Consider the following 18,782-nt stretch of genomic DNA (forward strand, 5'->3'; position numbering starts at 1 on the left):
AAAAATTTTAGCATTGACCAAGAGTCTTGACCCGCACCCGGTCTGATTTTGACCCATGAAAAGCTCTAATGGTTTGCCATTTAGGACTAAACAACATGTAGCAAGCCAAGTGACCACAATGAGTTAGTGGAGATAACAAATTAACAATGATAAGAGTTATTGCAAGTCACACATTGCTTTTTGCGATGATGTGGGTAAAGGCTGCCATATTAATGATGTATGTGTGGTTCATAATGTTAAAGATTTAAAGTTACTTAATACTCAACCCCACAAACACATAAAAAGATCTAAACAACATGTTTTCCAATAAAAACAAATATAAAGTTACAACCTTTTCAAGATTCATGCAGAGATGTGTAGATTTTTGTTTCAAAATCATTGTTTAATACTAATATTGAAACCAAACTGTAGGATTGAGGAATTGCTGTGATTCTTCCTGAATAGCCTGGATTCTCCCGTCGAGAGTAACTTTGAAAGTCTTACCTAAACTCTTCCGACTGAATATGATAAAGCCTATAAAACAACGAGCTACTATCATTTCTTCATTATAGATTGAGATCTTCTTCGAACTTGATGCACAAATAGATAGAATAGCAGCAAATAGCATCTTTCTAGCCTGCATATTTGTGGAACTCAATCTCATTTAGAAAGCCTTCTCTATCTTTCAGCAACTGAACGGGAAGTGGTTTAGGATGACCGGTTTAATACTGAACCTATTGTTTTATTTTTCATTAATGGTCGGTCTTATTATTTTTCTGTATCTAAAATACATCATATTTGTAACGAATTAACTAACAGTTAATTTTCTAAAGTCTAGACCGAGAATCGTTAATATGTAAAGCATCGTAATGACCAAACCCGTGATACAAGACTTTAATAGGGTTTTCTTTCCCGTACTCTTGACCATATTCAGCAATAGATATGAGACCACCCGAATCTTTATCGTTCATGTACACCGTTATTGGCATCCTGCACGATAATAGGCATATTAACTTAAGCAGAACTGCCCGGGGCCCTATATATGTGTCACGTTTAGGTAATTTTCAATTTCTCGTGTAGCTTGCGTATACATTATGCCGGGGGCCACATACGAGGCAAGGGGAATATACCTAAATCCACTGATGCACAAGAACATGTGCAACAGTTGAAATGTCTCTAACCAGTGTATTCCTACCTAAAACATGTGACTATTTAGGATGTACTTGTAAGAATGGTTGACTTTGACTTTATGAGCATCCAAAAGAATAATTTGTAAATCAATTATGGTTAAGCTAATTGTTACTATTATTAGTATTATAATAATATAGACTAGAATTATGTAACTGTGTGTTTATGGTTTTCAGTGTGTTTGCATGATTATATCATTTAACATGAAAATTGGCTAATTCAAATGTGACCTTTTGAAGACAAGTATTTATTGGGAGTCAGGTCAGAAACTAATATAAAGTGTCTATCCCTAAATTACAGGTGTGAATTCATAATGCAACACGAACACAACACGAAATTCATGGGTTTAGGTTTAGTCTAATCCGGGTCAAATCCTGCAAACATGTTTAGTTAACGGGTAGAGTTCGGATTGGCTTGCCTTATTTTATTAACCTTTTCTAAACCTGTGTTTTTATGTCAAATCTTAAAAGAGGTTTTGAGTATTTCATGCCAAATTAGAAACTTAAGGAGAAATTGACATCCACTTTTATAATTTAAACATAATTGTATTTATATAAATTTGTGTTTTTTGCTGTAAATTTGTAATTTTAAAGTATCAATATGCAGAAAAAGTAAATATATCAAGTTAAACTGATCGTGTTGGTGTCAACCCGTGAATACTCGTGTCGTGTTCGGATTCACATGTCTGACATGAATTCCGGGTTCGTATTCATGTTCAACCGGCCAACTGAAGAACACAGCCCGCTAGGCGCTAGGCGCTAGCACCCCTTCCCTAAACATATGGTGCGTTGAACCCAAAACACATCATGGAGTTAGTGTGACTGTTCGTGTGTGTGTGAGAGAGTGAAAGATTCTTACTTGAGAACATGAGAAGCCATTAGCAATTCGGGTTCACCTCCCCATACATGTGTCTTCCTAATTTGTGACACGTATGAATCAAAGTCACCCTCAATGAACCTGCATTATGTGTAAATGCAATTCATATGTTAACTTCAATAAATAATTTCTTAAAAAAATTCATCTAACTTCTGAAACCTATACAATGCATATACGTATTTAAGAAAAATAGCCTAAACATACAAGAATTAGTTCATGTTTGCAGGTAATTAGAACTCACCATTCTGTCTCTTCCCGTCTTTTAACAAACTCATCAGCCACCTGCAAAAGTACCAGATTCAAAACATATTAACATGAAGCAAAGAAAATAAAATTTATAAAAAAATTATGCATATAAAATAAATCTTGTTAAAAATAAAATTAAAAATAAATAAATAAACATACTCTAGCGCGTAAGTCATCAGCTAACTCTCTTTGCAACCTCTCATTAGGAGCACGCTCTCCTGATCTTATACAAGCTCCATGAGCAACAGCCTGAAACAAACATCTCCCATCACCTGGTATCCCTGCACAAAAAAACACCAAATTTTCATCATATTTGACCACACAAACGTGTTCGAAGAATGGGTTGATTTAGACAAAAAATAACTGTATATGGGTTCATTTGGGTCATCTCTAATCAGTCAACGGGTCAATTTGGGTCTACTTAAATTGGTTAACGGATCAATTGGCTAATACTTAACACCACCCATGATCATTTTTTGTCTCCACCACCTACTCGTTGTCACCGACGCCACCACTACTGCCGTCTCCACCACCGTAAGAAAATATAGCAGGTGAACCTATTTTGGTACATTTTTTATAAACGAGTCATTTCAATATTTTGGCCAGAACCTGTTTTGACCCAAACCAAATTAATGCTTTTTTGAAATGACCTGTTATGACATGAATCGAATTGCTCAGAACCCATATTGACCTGTGACCCTAACCCGCCCGACCCGTGGGTTTTCCAGGCCTAATCTCACCTATTACTGAATAGTCGGTGTAAACTTGCTTTCCATGTGAAAAACTGGTAGTAGAAGTCCCACAATCATCTTTACTGTTCTCTTTAGCTTCTGCATGTACGGGTTCAGAACTCGAATTACAAACGGATAATCCAATTACAAGACCCGCCGAACTACATCCTTGCATCCAAGATCCGGGAACCAAACTCCATTTCATTCTTGATATAAACCCTTGTTTTGGGAACAAGAATCGTAACTTCATATTGCTGGACCCGAAAGAAAGATTGCTAACAGGTTTCTTTTGTAACCGTATAGCACTTTTAACGGTCAGTAACCGCCAGTTGCTGCTTTGAGTTTGAGTTGTGATGTTTGTTTTTGCAGCATAATTTGGTTTGGAAAAACCAAGAGGGAGATGAAAACAACATGCGTTTGATGCAGACTGAGGCATCAGCTTGTGGCGGGCCCCGTATGGACCGAGGACTTGTTTTATGCTGGTTTTGATTGGAGAGCAGGCAATCATGCTGTCATGACTCGTGGTTTGATTGAAGCTGATGTTGTTTGATCACTGTGCAGATAATAATAATATTATATGGTTTAGATGAGCGGCAATTGAAGCAAAAACCAGGCTAAAGTGATGGCATTCATTCACATTCTTTGTAAATTAATCCACATGTAAACGAGCAGAAGCGAGCTGAGACAGGTTGGACTCAGGCTCGAAAACAATCGTTTATCTTAACAAGCTGAACTGTTGAGCTCGAGATTGAGATGTAAAAAGCTCGAGGCAAGTCGTTTATTTAAAAAATGTATTTTTTTTCACATGTATTAATGTATATAAAAACAAAAGCTAATATATTTAGCATGCACATCAAAATTTATAATTATATATATTAAAATTTGTGATTTAATTTAAACAAGCCTAACAAGGGAGCCAATGAGTGAACTTACACTCAGGCTCAGCTCGTTTACAACCAGAGCTGTTTTCGAGCGCGCCGTGAGCTTTTTGAACAGCCCTATACTTGTTAGCTGGTTTTATATGTGTTATATACATGACAGACACTCGAGTGACACCGATTCACCAAACATTTTCAGAGAGTGACCGGTAAGTAAATAAATCTTGGATCCACAACTAAATGCAGGTACTTATTTTACAAAAAAATCACATCACTATAACAAAATTAGCAGGTCATATATAAAGTTTTGATTCATCGTTTTTCTAATTTTGCTTCAGCAATTTAAACAGTAAATCTATCAAAACAGATTTAAATGCAATTCAGATTGAAGTCATGAAACTAACAACCATAATCGGAATAAACAGCATAAACGATGTGTTTATTCTAACTCACAGCATACATAAAATTTATAAAAAAAACACACACTCACACAAATCAGTGGTGCAGCTCAGACTGAGCGTGCAGCATTGGCACCAGAATGCGTACAACTGGCATTAAAGACACGCAACCAGCACGGTTACTCGTGCGATGCGTTGGGTTAAGCGCGTACCAAATCCGGGCTACACGCGTTACGTGGCGCTGGGCACGCGTTTCCAGACCCCGATACGCATAAGTTGTAACAGGTATTAAACACACGTAAGCAACGCCTGAACGCATGTAACTGGTGCCGAAAACCAGAAGCAATGCTGAAATGTACAGTAGTTTGGGGAAAAAAAACAAAAAAAAACTTTTAAACCAACCCATTCTGGCCCGACCCCTTTTGACCCAAACCCATCCAGACCCGAACCAAAATAACCATTTTCTAAATCGACCCATTCCGACCCTAACCCGTTATGACCCGAACCCACCCAACCATTTGCCAGTCCCAGTATAATCTAATTCATAGCATACATAAAAAAATACACAAATCAGTGGTGCAGATTCAACAAACGATCATAACTTTAATCTGTATAATCACATAACTCATAGCCTAACTATCAAATTCATGAGTTACGTGGCACCGACGCGCGCGTCCTGGCCTCGGTATGCTTAACCGGCATTTAAACACGCGTAACTGATGCCAGAATGCGCGCAACCGGTGCCGGAAACCAGAAGCAGCGCCGAAATGTACAGTAATTTCACAAAAAATAAAATAAAATAAACCAACCCGTTTTGACTTGAACTAAAATAACCCTTTTTTCAATCGATCCGTTCCTGTTGTGACCCATGACCCCAGCCCGACCCGTTTGCTAGTCCTAGACTCCTATTATATGCTCATTCTTAAAAAAAAATACACACAAATCAGTGGCTGAGATTTAAGAAACAATCACAAGTTCAATAATAATAATAATAATAATAATAATCAGATAACTCATAAATCATAACCTAGTCGTGGAATTCACCTAAATCTGAACTAGTCTAGACAAATTGAAACTACTGATTCAAAGATTCATCAACAGCAGAAATCAAGAATTACAGCATCCTTTTGCTTTGATGAATAATAATAATAATAAATAATATCCGGAATAGAATGCAAATGTAAAGGTGTAGATAGTTGAAAAGGAACATACATACCTACCTGTACCTGTTGTTGTTGAAGATGAATTAAAAAGTTAGAGAAGAATTAAATAAAGAACTGGATTGGAAGGAACTCAAGGAAGGAATGGAATCAAAACATAACCTGATAAACCAACATCCACAACTTTCTTCTACCTTCTTCTGTAGGAACTCATGAATAATGAACTTCTTTTTTCATTTTTTCAAATGGTGAATATCTTTTATTTTGAGTCTGTACGCTACGCTGGCTTTTGGCATTTCTCCGGTAAACCATTCACTTGGCAGTCGTTGTACCAATACAAGAGCAAAGCTCTTCGGCGACACGGTCGGACGAAAACCCGGATAAACTCTGGGTTCAAACTGACAACCTTTGCATCGGATAACTCAAGCGTCCTGTCGCTAGGCCACGGATAAGAGATTGAAAAATGTATTTGTCATTTTATTTTATATTATTAAAATAATAATAATAATAATAAAGTAATTTTTCGGGTGTAAACGAGCCGATGCGAGCTCAGGCAGACTTGTAAGTTGTTTTTCAAGCTTGGTTCGTCTATTAAATTTTTTTTATATGAAATGGTTTCCTCGAGAGACACGATTGGACTGCCTTCCTCTCTTTCTCAATCAACAACAATAGGCGTCACTGTTGCGCGCACCTCATTGCTCGTTAAGACAGCATAAACCACCACTACCCGTGTGCTCCTTAAGGGAGCATTGTTATTTCCTTCTCTCGTCTCGGTCATGATCACTTATTATCTCCCTCATGCAACCAGGAGGTGGAGAATTTAGGGTTGGCACACATATAATGATAGACAACACTAGTGTTTTGACATTTTGGCGTTGGTGAGAAAGATGGCATACTTGGAATACAACCCAAGCCAAGAAAGAGAGAATAATGTTTAATGATCAGTTCATGTTGCTTAATACTTTATACGATGTTATGTTGTTTACATTTTCCGCACTTGTTGTTCATCTACTCTTATTGTTTCCCGATGAACTAGTGAATCGATGTTCACCTTTTCAAGTGTTTGAAGCTAGATTTTAGTTCACACCATTTATATACTGAAATCATTTTGTTGCTGAGGAAAACGTTAAAACTTGTTCCAAAGGTATCATAATTAATCATGCAAATAAAGCCCAAGAAATGACCCAACAACCAAGCCCGATAGCTCAGACCCGACTCAAATTCATGGTTAAGAAGCCCGCTCAGTATCTAGATTGATCTACAAGCAGCTAGCTACCAAATCACTCCCTTTCAATTTTACATGCATATTTCTCTTTTGTTAGTGTAGTAGTAACCCATGATCACATGCCCCTTGTATATGTTAGCAACTTTTTTATTATCATTGTTGTTTTAAGGAATGCTTTACACTCATATAAAGATAAATATCATTAATTAATGATATGGGCTGCAAAATAAGAGTTTTATGCTTATAAGAAATTGTAACATACAGCTCCTTGCACAACTAATATTGTCCGTTTTGTCCACGAAAATCTCAAGGATTTGTTTACGGTTGCCTTTGTAGAGGCTTTCCATGAGGTCACCGATCCTGATACTACTCCCACATGAGCACGCTTAACCATGGAGCTCTCCACTCGTCCACTAGCATTAAGCGCAAAACGGAGCATTTTCTTATAAACCAAAGATCACTCTTGTCCACGACTGATATGGGATTTGCCTAGTTAGTTACAGAAATGATAAAGAGGTCTAGGTGTTGAAGTGTTTATTTTACTAAGTTTACTCTAATTTATTTCGTTAAGTTAAATCAGCACGCTTGGAATGGAAGTGATGCTCTATCAAATGAAAGGTACTCATGAAGCATGGTTGAAGGTAGGGTTGTTCACGAGTTGAGTCAGGGTGGTTTCGAGTTCAGGCTTGAAATTAAACGAGGCAACTTAGCTAGGCTCTAGCCGAACCTGGGTCGATTTTGGATCGGCTACAAAAATGATCCAAATCAGCTCAGGATGTTTCAAATCAACTTTTTATAGCTAGTTCTATTCAAACTTTTATCGAGCGAGCCACGAGCCCGAACTTCGAGCCTCGAACTTTTTGAGCAGCCCTAATTGAAGAGATATAATACCAAACTCACGGGTTGACCCGTTTAACCTATTTGTTTGAAAATTATGTTTTCTCTTTAATTTTTTTAATGCTGAAGATATAAAAGCTAAAAACTAAATTGGCAAAGTTAAACATAATTACTTTAAAAAATATATAAAAATAATTTATAAATTTAAAATTTTAAAGTATTAGTAATAACTTTTTTTGGTTTAATCACGTTGTGTTCATACCAACCGGCGAAAACATATATCTTATGCTGGTTCATGTGGGTGTGATTTCAGGTTTGTATCAAGTTTAATCTGTCAACCAACAGCGAACACAACCGTTTAGCGGCCCTATAATATGAATATATATATATATATATACACATATGATTTGGTTCATTTCAGAAGTGCTTCTTGGTGCGATAAATGAATTTGACCAATCACAAATTATCTTTTATTTTATTATTTATTTAATGGCATGGGTATAATAGTAAAAAGATATTTTCGTTATATATGGGTAAGCCATTTTTCATGGGAAAATTACAAATATTTATTTAAATTGCTATATTTCATATAAATTGTATAGACTTTCTTTCTTTTTTATTATTTAAATCACTTATCATTATTTAGTAGATAGTTCGATCTCAAATTTGAATATCACATTTTCAAGGAAATTAAAAATATATTAATAAAACATATTTCACTGTACAACCAACATATACCTATATAATTTTTAAACTGCCTAGACAATTTTTTTTTCCTTTAATCAACTATGTAGTATAGGACTGTCTTAGTAGCGTAGCTACGTAATGTTGTGTATGAATACTTTCAAATGTTGTGTAGTCGTAGCTAATGTAGGGCATACATATCTAATTCAGTGTATGAACATTTTTAAATGTTGTGTAGTCATAACTAATGTAGTGTAGACATATCTAATATAGTGTATGCAAAGGTCATGTAGTGTAGACACTTTCAAATATTGTATAGCCATAACTAATGTAGTCTAGACATATCTAATGTGCTGCAAACAAAACTAATGTAGTGTAGGCACACGTAAAATATTGTGTAATCATAACTAAAACTATTGTTGTGTAGGAATCAGTTTGCTTATACAATATAGTGCAGGCAAAACAAATGAAATGTAAACTTAACTAAATATATTTTATATAACTATATTTGAAAAATGATCAAATCCATAATATACATAATTTTAATGAAAAAAAATCACATTAACCATCTAATGAGCATTGATTAGTCATTAAAAATAACCATTGAACACATTAAAGTCGGGTTTAATGAGGCATACACCATAATAAACATATATACTCTTTTTAATTAAATATATGTCATAAATATATGTTTTTAATTACGAATTTGCTATTTTCATTGTAGACCATTGATTAAAAACAATCAATGGTTCAGATTTATTTACCGTACTTCTCGCATGATCCTTCCCCTATATATATAGGGTCAGGTTAAAATAAAAACCAATTTGAGTTGTGAAAATTCTAGAAACATATTCCCAACCACATGTTTTTAATTAAAGATTAAATCTTGTGATCCACAATTAAAGTTAATAAAAAATGTAAAAGTTTATTTACATTTTTTTCTCTCCTGAAACATATAAAAAAATAGCAAAACATTTTTTTTTATGTTTTCGATGTTTTGTATTAAATGTAACAACATATATTACATGTAACAAAAAAAAAACGATGTTACATAGGGTTTTCACGGGTTTTCTCAACTCAAGAGGGTTTTCAAACTATACTTCTCCTATATATATATATATATATATGGGAAGTATAGAATGAAAACACATTTGAATTGTGAAAACCCGTGAAAACCCTATGTAACATCATTTTGTTTTGTTTTTTTTTTGCACACGTAATATATGCTGTAATATTTAATACAAAACATCGAAACATAAAAAAAATTTGTTTTGCTATTTTTTAACATTTTTTACTAATTTTTTTATATGTTTTCAGGAGAGAGAAAAAGTTATATTTATGTTTACATCTTTTATTAACTTTAATTGTGGATCACATGATTCAAACTTTAATTAAAAGCATGTGGTTGATAATGAGTTTCTAAAGTTTTCATAATTGAATTGGGTTTTTATTTTAACCTAACTATATATATATATTATAAAAGTGTGTTGATCATTTGTAATGCATCACTTCTCTCTTAACACTTTACCAACAGCACCGTCTTCATCCATTATTCATTTATTTTAATTTTTTCACATCATCATCAACAACTTATTTATGTTTCACAACTATTTATAATTGTTACATTTTTTATATAAGTTTTTAACTATTTAAGCTTATAACATTTTAAAGAAAATTACAGAAGTGAATAAAATTTCAAAGTTTTAAATTTATAAGAATATAACGCGACCGGTTCGCCCCACAAACATCCTAACCAAAAACGCCATCTATGGCTCGTCATCCGTCCCACAAAGCATCAACATAACCGATAACCAATGATGCAATCTCCTAAATATTATTTTTTGAATAATTTTTGATGATTTGTTGATGTTGCTTAATACTTTATCCCATTTTTCACACATGTTGTTCATCTACTCTTATTGTTTCCCGATGAACTAGTGAATCGATGTTCACTTTTTCAGGGCTTGAAGTGTTTGAAGCTAGATTTTAGTTCACTATCATTTATATACTGAAAACGTTTTGTTGCTGAGGAAAACGTTAAAACTTGTTCCAAGGGAATCATAATTAATCATCCATATAAAGCCCAGTAAGCGACCCAACAACCAAGCCCGATAGCTCAGACCCGACTCAACCTAATGGTTAAGAAGCCCGCTCGGTATCTAGATTGATCTACAAGCAGCTAGCAGATCACTCCCTTTTAATTTTACATGCATATTATATTTCTCTTTTGTTATAACCCATGATCACATGTTTTTTATTATCATTGTTGTTTAAGGAATGCTTGACACTCATATAAAGATAAATAACCGATCGGTTTGTGTATTTGAAAAATCGACTTTTTGGTTTCGGTTTCATTTAAAAACCAAAACGAACCGAACCATGCTCAGCCCTACCAATGATAACTCTTATCCACGGCTGATGTGAGTTTGCTTAGGATGTTACAGAAATGATAAAGAGGTCTAGGTGTTGAAGTGTTTATTTTACTAAGTTTTTTCTAATTTATTTCGTTAAGTTAAATCAGCACACTTGGAATGGAAGTGATGCTCTATCAGATGAAAGGTACTCATGAAGCATAGTTGAAGAGATATAATCCCAAACTCACGGGTCACTCGTTTAATCTATTTGTTTAAAAATTGTGTTTTATCTTTAATTTGTTAATGCTAAAGATATAAAAGCTAAAAGCTAATTTGGCAAAGTTAAGCATAATTACTTTAAAAAATATATAAAAGTAATATGTAAACTTAAAATTTTAAAGTATTAATAATAACTTTTTTTGGGTTAAACAGACTGTGTTCATACCAACCGACGAATACATATATCCGATACTAATTTATGTGGGTGTGATTTCAGGTTGTATCAAGTTAAAACTGTCAACCAACAGTGAATACAACCGTTTAGCATCCTACAATATGTAAAAAAAGAAAAATATTATATAAAAGTGTTTTGATCATTTGTAATGCATCACTTGTATCCAACACTTAGCACCATCTTCATGCATTATTCATTTATTTTAGTTTTTTCACATCATCATCAACTCCTTATTTATGTTTCACAACTAAACTATTTATATAATTGTTATATTTTTTATAAAAGTATTTAACTTTCTTTATTAAGCATATAACATTTTAAAGAAAATTACAAAAGTGCATAAAATTTCAAATTTTAAATTTATAAAAGAAAAAATAGAGCGCAATCGGTTCGCCCCACAAACATCCGAACCAAAAACGCCATCTATGGCTCGTCATCCGTCGTACGCCATGTCACTGCCCATGTGGCTGGTACCTTAATAAAAAAAACATCAACATAACCGATAGCCAATGATGCAATCTCCTAAATATTATTTTTTGTGTTTCATAAATAAATATATGGGGTCGATAATTATTATCAAATGGGTTCACGAGAGACATATATCTTTCAACGTACGGTATTATTGGGCCCCACTTATACTTAACAGCTCGATGATGAAGACAGCCCGTCACTCATCGATAATGGGCCAAATGTCACCACTGGCCCACTATCATCTCAATGGGCCTTTCTTGTCTATCTTTCCAAAGTGGATCAATAATTTCTATCATTTCAATTTGCATACCATTTGTTTTTAGAATTTAATATTTTGTATGTTTATTGTAGTTTTTATTTCTTGAAATTAATTTTGAAGAGATATTTATGAATATGTGAATGTCTTAATATACTATATTAATATAGATTAAACATTAAATATTAACAATTTTGATACGTTATATAGATTGATATAGTTTGTACTAGGGCACGGTTGGTTAAAAAAATACAAAAAAAAGTTAAATTTATTAATATACGTAATAGCATACCTTGCCGTCTCAAAAGTACATTAAAATATATTTATATGTCTAAAAATATGTTTAATATAACATATTTTTATCTTATTGATTCATAATAACATACCTTATGAAAGAATGATTTTGTTTTATTAATATAAATAAGTAGATTAAAATTAAAAAGCTTATTAGGTGTAAATTATAATTTTAGAAATTGTTGAGGTGGAATCTTATGTGGATAGCTTAATTAAAGGCCATGTGAAAACCATGTTGCTTTAATATAATAGTTAGATTAGATTATTATTATTATTATTACACTTTTTTAAGGCTTCTGTCTCATAATAATTGTTCTCAATGGTTTATTATACAGATGTAAGCAAATCTCATGTTTGGCCCGTTAACTTAATAGAGCTTAGTTTGACACATTTCAAGCTCTATATTTAATGGACAAGCTAGGCTCATGAGAGACACAAATCACAATGCACAAAGTGGAACCTGATAAGCCCAAGTGTGGTGAGACGACAAACGCTATGGATTTGGACGACAAGAGGGCTATAACACCGCCCCCAGGCTACAAAAGAGCGATAAGTGGTGTGTTTTGGGTTTAATATATTTGTCGCCTTGGTGTGTTTTGGGTTTAATATTATTATATTGTGTGTGTGTGTGTGACGGGACTACAAAATCATTACATCTTTAAAATAAAAATTACTCATTCGCTGACGTGACGCCACGTGTCAAAAATTGCCTCAATTTATAGCCCCGCACTACACATAGCCTATTATGCATACGAAATTCATAATTGTGTGTATATTAATATTTGATTAAATCTTATTTTAACTTACTCCTTTAATCGAGTAAAATAATAAAGCTTAGGTGTCAATCCCACATTAAGTTCATGGGTCATGGAGTAAAACTATTTTGACAATTGTTTTATACAATAGTCAATTTTTCATCATAATCTTATAATATCTCATCTCATTCGTACTAGTTATTCATGGATAATTGGTAGGGTCTAGAGCATGGTTTGGTTCGGTTTGGTTTTTAGGTGAAACTGAAAAGTTGGTTTTCGAATACACAAACCGATCGGTTTTCGGTTTTGCGGTTCCGGTTCGGTTATAGGCGGTTTTTTGTGTGTGTGTGTGTGTGTGGGTGTGTAGACATTGCAAAAAAATTCCAGAATAACGAAAATGCATATTAGATTCAAAAAACAAAAATAGGCATTTGTTACGTGGAACCAAACGAATACAAACTTGCAAGAGTACTAGAGTTTAAAATTCAACAAAGTTTTTAATCAAAAATCACGAAAAGTTTAGTTTCAATCTTCATTCTTCATCTTAGTCATTTTCAAAGTTTACTCCCAATCTTCATCATCTTCATAATATTCATCACCATCAACGATAGATCCTTTTGGTGTTTTGTTTCCGGTCATAACATCTAAAAAAACACATATAGTTGTATTAATATTTAAGTAAAAACACATATCGGTTCGGTTTTTTTCGGTTTTTTAAAAATGGAAAACCGAACCGAAACCAAAAATTTGGTTTTTCAAAAAACAAAAAATTAACCGTCGGTTAATGCTTCGGTTCGGTTTTTTCAATTAATTCGGTTTCAGTCGGTTAATTCGGTTTCCTGCTCACCCCTATTAATTGGTCAAACCTATTTTGGCAATTGGGTTGTAAAATAGTTAATTTCCATCTTAATCTTCTAATATCTCGTCTCATTCATTATAGTTATTCATGGGTAATAGGTCAAAACCATTTTGGCAATTGGGTTATAAAATAGTCCGTAAATAAAAGGTCAAATATTGATTGAAGAATCAAACAAGTAGAAATATAAAAGTTAAATACGTAGAAAGTAGCCAAGAACAATCTTTTCTAGGGTTGGTTTGTTTCTTTGATGTCCAGCTTTTTCCATGGACACTATATGTTGTATCATCTAAGGTAATTAGCAGACATGGTATAAGATTGTTAATATAGGATGGCGAAGGGAATATTTGTGATAAAAACAAATGCTACATATAAAGAGATTTTCTCAAATTTATAAAATTGAGAAATCTAAACTTCTTATTGTTTATACTATGTATTTCTTTTCTTTTTTAACTTTAATTTTGTTCATTTATTTTAAATAAAAAACTTCATTTTTTTTTATAATTTGACAAATCTCGTATAATATACGGGTTCAAAACCTAGTACTAATATATACCAATATATGTAATAATAAATTATTATATTTATGTAATTACTAGGCTCGTTTACTCTTCTAAGCTTGATATATAACCTAGACATGGTTTCATTTATTAAATGAGCTTCAATGTACGCTCGAATTCATTTAGACTCGCATGCTTTTGAAATCGATTCTGAGTATCTCAGGATGGCATGCATCATGCACCAAACTTCATTTAAGCCTTTTCCTTGATTTCATCACAAAACAGATGGTTTTCCTTTTTTTTTTTTCCGGTTTTCTATTCAACCTTTTCAATATTGTAAAGCCGTCATAAAGTATTCTCTCAACCCAGGAAGTTAAATTTGTCTAGAAAAATGTGTGTTCAATTACAAAAAATTATAAAATGCTATTATACTTTTTTTAAGGAATATTGGCCTCATATAATCCCAACTATTGTCCATTGGCAAATATAAGGACCAACTATCGAAATGGCAAAATATAATCCCAACTACGCATGTGGGTGGAAAATTAACGGGAAGTTAACCTTCCGTTAGTTTTTGTGACGTGGCTGCTGAGTTGTCACCTAATTGATTGACGGGGATGCTGACTGGTATATTAATTAAAAAAACATACATATAAAATCAAAACCACCTGGGATCGTTATCCTCATTGGATATCCTTATCGGAAACCCTGCAACACCTCCGACCACCGTCGGCCGGCCGTCTGCACCAACATCGGCCGCTCACCTGCAACAAGACAACGACTACTAGACGTCGGGAGGAAAGAACGGTGACATCATAGATGCATTCGTCGGGAGAAGATTATAGACGACGACGGGAATCGCTGAGAGATATAAGAAAATACGTTTTCAACTTCAATTCCAGTTTTCATTTCAGATTCATACATTTTTAATCAAAATCAGCAAAAAAACTACTAAATTTATTTCCGATTTGTTAATTTAATAAACGAATCAAGAGAACGGATTATGTTGAAATTCTTTCATGGTGTGGTGGTATTGTTGATGAATAAGCAATACACTAGGGGTGTACAGTGGTGTTATTGCAGGTTTCAGGTGGCGGTGGCCGGTTTTGGTATAGATGAACGGCCGACGGTTTAGTCCAGTCATCCTCGTTAAATTTATCTATATGTTTTTTTAATTAATATATCAGTCAGCATCCCTGTCAGCAGCCCAGTCAGCCAATTACGTGACAACTCAGCAGCTACGTCACAAAAACTAACGGAAGGTTAACTTTCCGTTAATTTTCCACCCACATGCGTAGTTGGAATTATATTTTGCCATTTCGATAGTTGGTCTTTATATTTGCCAATGGGCCATAGTTGGGATTATATGAGGCCAATATTCGTTTTTTTAATTTTAATTTTCTTTGAAGACAAATTGAAAATAAATAACCTCACATTTTGTGTATTGGTTGATAATAACTATACCTTTAAAAGTCTCTGTTAACAGTCTAACCTTTTAACTAATTTACTCTCAATGGACCTCCGGTAGAAAAACTTAACATCTTTATGTTTTTTTGAGAATTTCAAACCGCTGTTTAGGGTTTTTGATCGGAAGAAAATACGAGTCGACTGATGTAATACGTATCTTGAAACGGTGATCCAAACGACGAAACAGTGTTTCAATTCGGGTGTTTGAATTTCCAATTAATAAAAATCAAGTCATTTGAATCACTGTTTTGAGATAACTTGTACATCAGTCGGCTTGTATCCTTTCTCCGATCAAAAGCCCTAAAACATCGGTTTGAAACTCGGAAAAAAACTTAACGGTGTTAAATGTTTTTTAACGGAGGGCAATTGAGACAGAAATAATTGAAAAGTTTGACCATTGATAGTGATTTTTAAAGATGAGAATATTATTGCCCAATACACAAAAAATGAGATTATTTATTTCCAATTTACGAAAAAATAAGAATAAAAAATCCATCCTAAGATTATCATAATGTTTACTCAAACTATTCGATACATAAGACAAAAAAGAAAGAAAGCTGTACTACTTTTACACATCATATACACCTTGGCTTGGGCTTAGATTCATCCCCCCGATCAGTCGATTATATGACAAAATGGTGTAAGATGCTTTAGACAGAATTAGAAACTAAATTTAAAAAACATGTGTTTTTTATGAAATGAAAAACTCATATTGTTTAATGTTGAAAGAGAAAGTGAAAGAAATAAATGATGAAAAGATAATATGTATACAAGAAATGATTAATATGTATATGTATGAAATACATGTTCTATTTAGGTTTAGTGGTCGGGGGATGAAGTTATTCAGTATAGCAAAAAATGGACCATCATCTATCACGTGCTTAGCACGCGGGGGTTAGGCCCGGTAGGGTGACCCTAAATAATCACCACAATTTTGTGGTCATTTTATTATATTCTTTCTAATTTTTATTATTTTTATTATATATATATACATATATACATATATAATGTGTGTGCGTACATGATGTTTTTATGCCAGTCGACTTTTTGTTATTGGAGGATCTTTTAAGGGGCGGGAAGAGGCTCTGGCCTCTCTGCTTGTTTTGATTATAAGTATAAATATAGCCCATTTACTTAAATAAATTTATGTTTAAGAACATTTATATGATACTTTAAATGTTAAAGTTTCGACTTCCTAATTTAAATGTTCAACTTCAAGTTTCAATCCCCCTCCCCCACCTCCCTTGCTCCCCCAGGCAGTGTTTTAAAAACCGGTTCAAACCGGTCGGTTGAACCGGTTAAACCGGATTTCGCACAGCAGGTCGGTATTTTGAGTCCGGTATTTTTGACCGGTTTGCTAGAACATCGTACCGGCGGTTTTTTCTAAAATACGTGTTTTTACCGGCAAACCGGTTTTATGTCCAAGAAATTTTTGACATTTGCGGCACATATTTTATCAAAATTACTTTTAACCCAATAATTAATATTCAAAGGTGTAAACTTTAGGATTGTTTTAATAAAAAGTGCTTTTGTATTAATTTTTTAATATGGATTAACTTTTGGATTATTTTTTATTATGAAATCATTTACTTTTGGGTTATTTTTAGAGTTAAGGTTGTATTTATAAGAATTATAAGGTAAACTATTCAACCGGTTGAACCTCCTGGTATAACCCGGTTCAACCGGTTGTACCATTTTTTAACTCAATCCGATACGAGTAAAAAACCGGTTTTTAAAACATTGCCCCCAGGTGTCCGGTTTGTGCATTCAAGTTCCGCTATTGCTTTCCATGCAAAACATACCAAGTCACTCGGGATGGGTCACGTGTACTTTAGTAGAGGGTGTAGACTTTGTATGGCTACGTAATATGTGCGTATAATTATGCAACGTTATAAATAACATACGAATAATCAGGGAATATATCAACAATTATTAGTGTTTTTAAAAGAAAAATAAATAAAAATAATAGTGAAGTATCTAAAAATTTGAGTGTTTTGAAAATAGGGTAACTAAGTTCTTTTTTTAAAAAAATCACCATATGCTTTTTTTTTTTTTTTTTATCTTTACACTTTCATCTACTTTTAATCTTTTATTATTATTTATGATATGGTCACTAACTTTCTTTTTCTCTATAAAATCACTAGATTCTTATTTGTTATTTCAATCTTCATAATTCGTTAACAAGTTAACGCATATGACGTGTCAGGTATTTTTTCCCTTTAAATTCTTAATGCTCACGTGGATTATAAAAATACTGATGTGACTTTTTAATCAAAATACTAATTTAAAAAAATGATGTTTTTTTTATTATAGAAGTTAAGGAAATGGTGAACATATTATTATAGAAATTAAGAAAATTGTGAGCATATTTGAAGGGAAATGAAGTCGCAATCGTCTGTCTGCTGACCACTTTTATGAATTCTTTTCCACAAAAATAATAAAATCTTCCAATGATCAATGGAAGCTTCACATGGCACTATCAAGTATTCAAGTATCAATACAAATATGAAATGCAGAAATTCGATGAAGAAAACTTTTGATTAAAAAAAAGAGTAATTTCATATATATACTCCTGCAATATATCTATGTAAATTTTAAAATATCATATATGTTTCTCTCTAAAATTATAAATATTAAATTTGCATAGATATACAGAAATTATTCCTTAAGTGTGTATGGATTAGTTGTTTTTTTTTTAATTTTTAGAACGACGACTTTCTTGTATTTAGGCTACCATACTCTTTAAATTTGGAGAGCCTCGATACCCACTCGGGCCAAACTATGTTGTCTTAACCGGGTCCACGCTGGCTTCAGAGTTTAGCTTGTGCGTTCCCTCGGAAACCATATCGCCGACTGTCACTTGACAATCGTTGTGTTACCACAAGAGCAGAACTCTCTAGCGTACACAAGGTGGGACGAAAACCCAGGTGGATTAAGAGTTCGAACTAACAACCTTTGCACAAGGCAAAGCTCAAATCCTTCATTGACAACATCTACCCAAAAGTGACACATGTGTGATTCAAACTTGAGTCTTCACGGAAAAACTTAGGCCTTTTGCCACTACACCACAAGTGGGGGGTGAATCAGTTGTTTTTTAGTCTTAGAATACCATAATTCATATTATTTTATTAACCTTTTTAATTAAAAAAGCTATGTTATAATCCATATAATTA

At 33.3% G+C, this 18,782-nt stretch overlaps 1 protein-coding gene across 1 annotated transcript; it reads right to left on the reverse strand.

Annotated features, from left to right (window-relative positions):
* Nucleotides 1-725: 725 nt before the first annotated feature.
* On the reverse strand, nucleotides 726-3,572 carry LOC143629705 (OVARIAN TUMOR DOMAIN-containing deubiquitinating enzyme 4-like). The gene is made up of 5 exons (XM_077098912.1): nucleotides 3,030-3,572; nucleotides 2,449-2,570; nucleotides 2,285-2,325; nucleotides 2,026-2,124; nucleotides 726-969 (listed from the first exon to the last, which is right to left on the reverse strand). The coding sequence occupies exons 1-5, from the start codon at nucleotides 3,526-3,528 to the stop codon at nucleotides 807-809; spliced, it is 924 nt and encodes a 307-aa protein (XP_076955027.1). The 5' UTR covers nucleotides 3,529-3,572; the 3' UTR covers nucleotides 726-806.
* Between the last annotated feature and the right edge of the window lie 15,210 nt (nucleotides 3,573-18,782).

The sequence above is a fragment of the Bidens hawaiensis genome, unplaced genomic scaffold, assembly GCF_021521415.1.
Source record: "Bidens hawaiensis isolate Kalapana, Puna unplaced genomic scaffold, B.hawaiensis_p1.1 tig00005453_1, whole genome shotgun sequence".
In the NCBI taxonomy this organism is placed as follows: Eukaryota; Viridiplantae; Streptophyta; class Magnoliopsida; order Asterales; family Asteraceae; genus Bidens; species Bidens hawaiensis.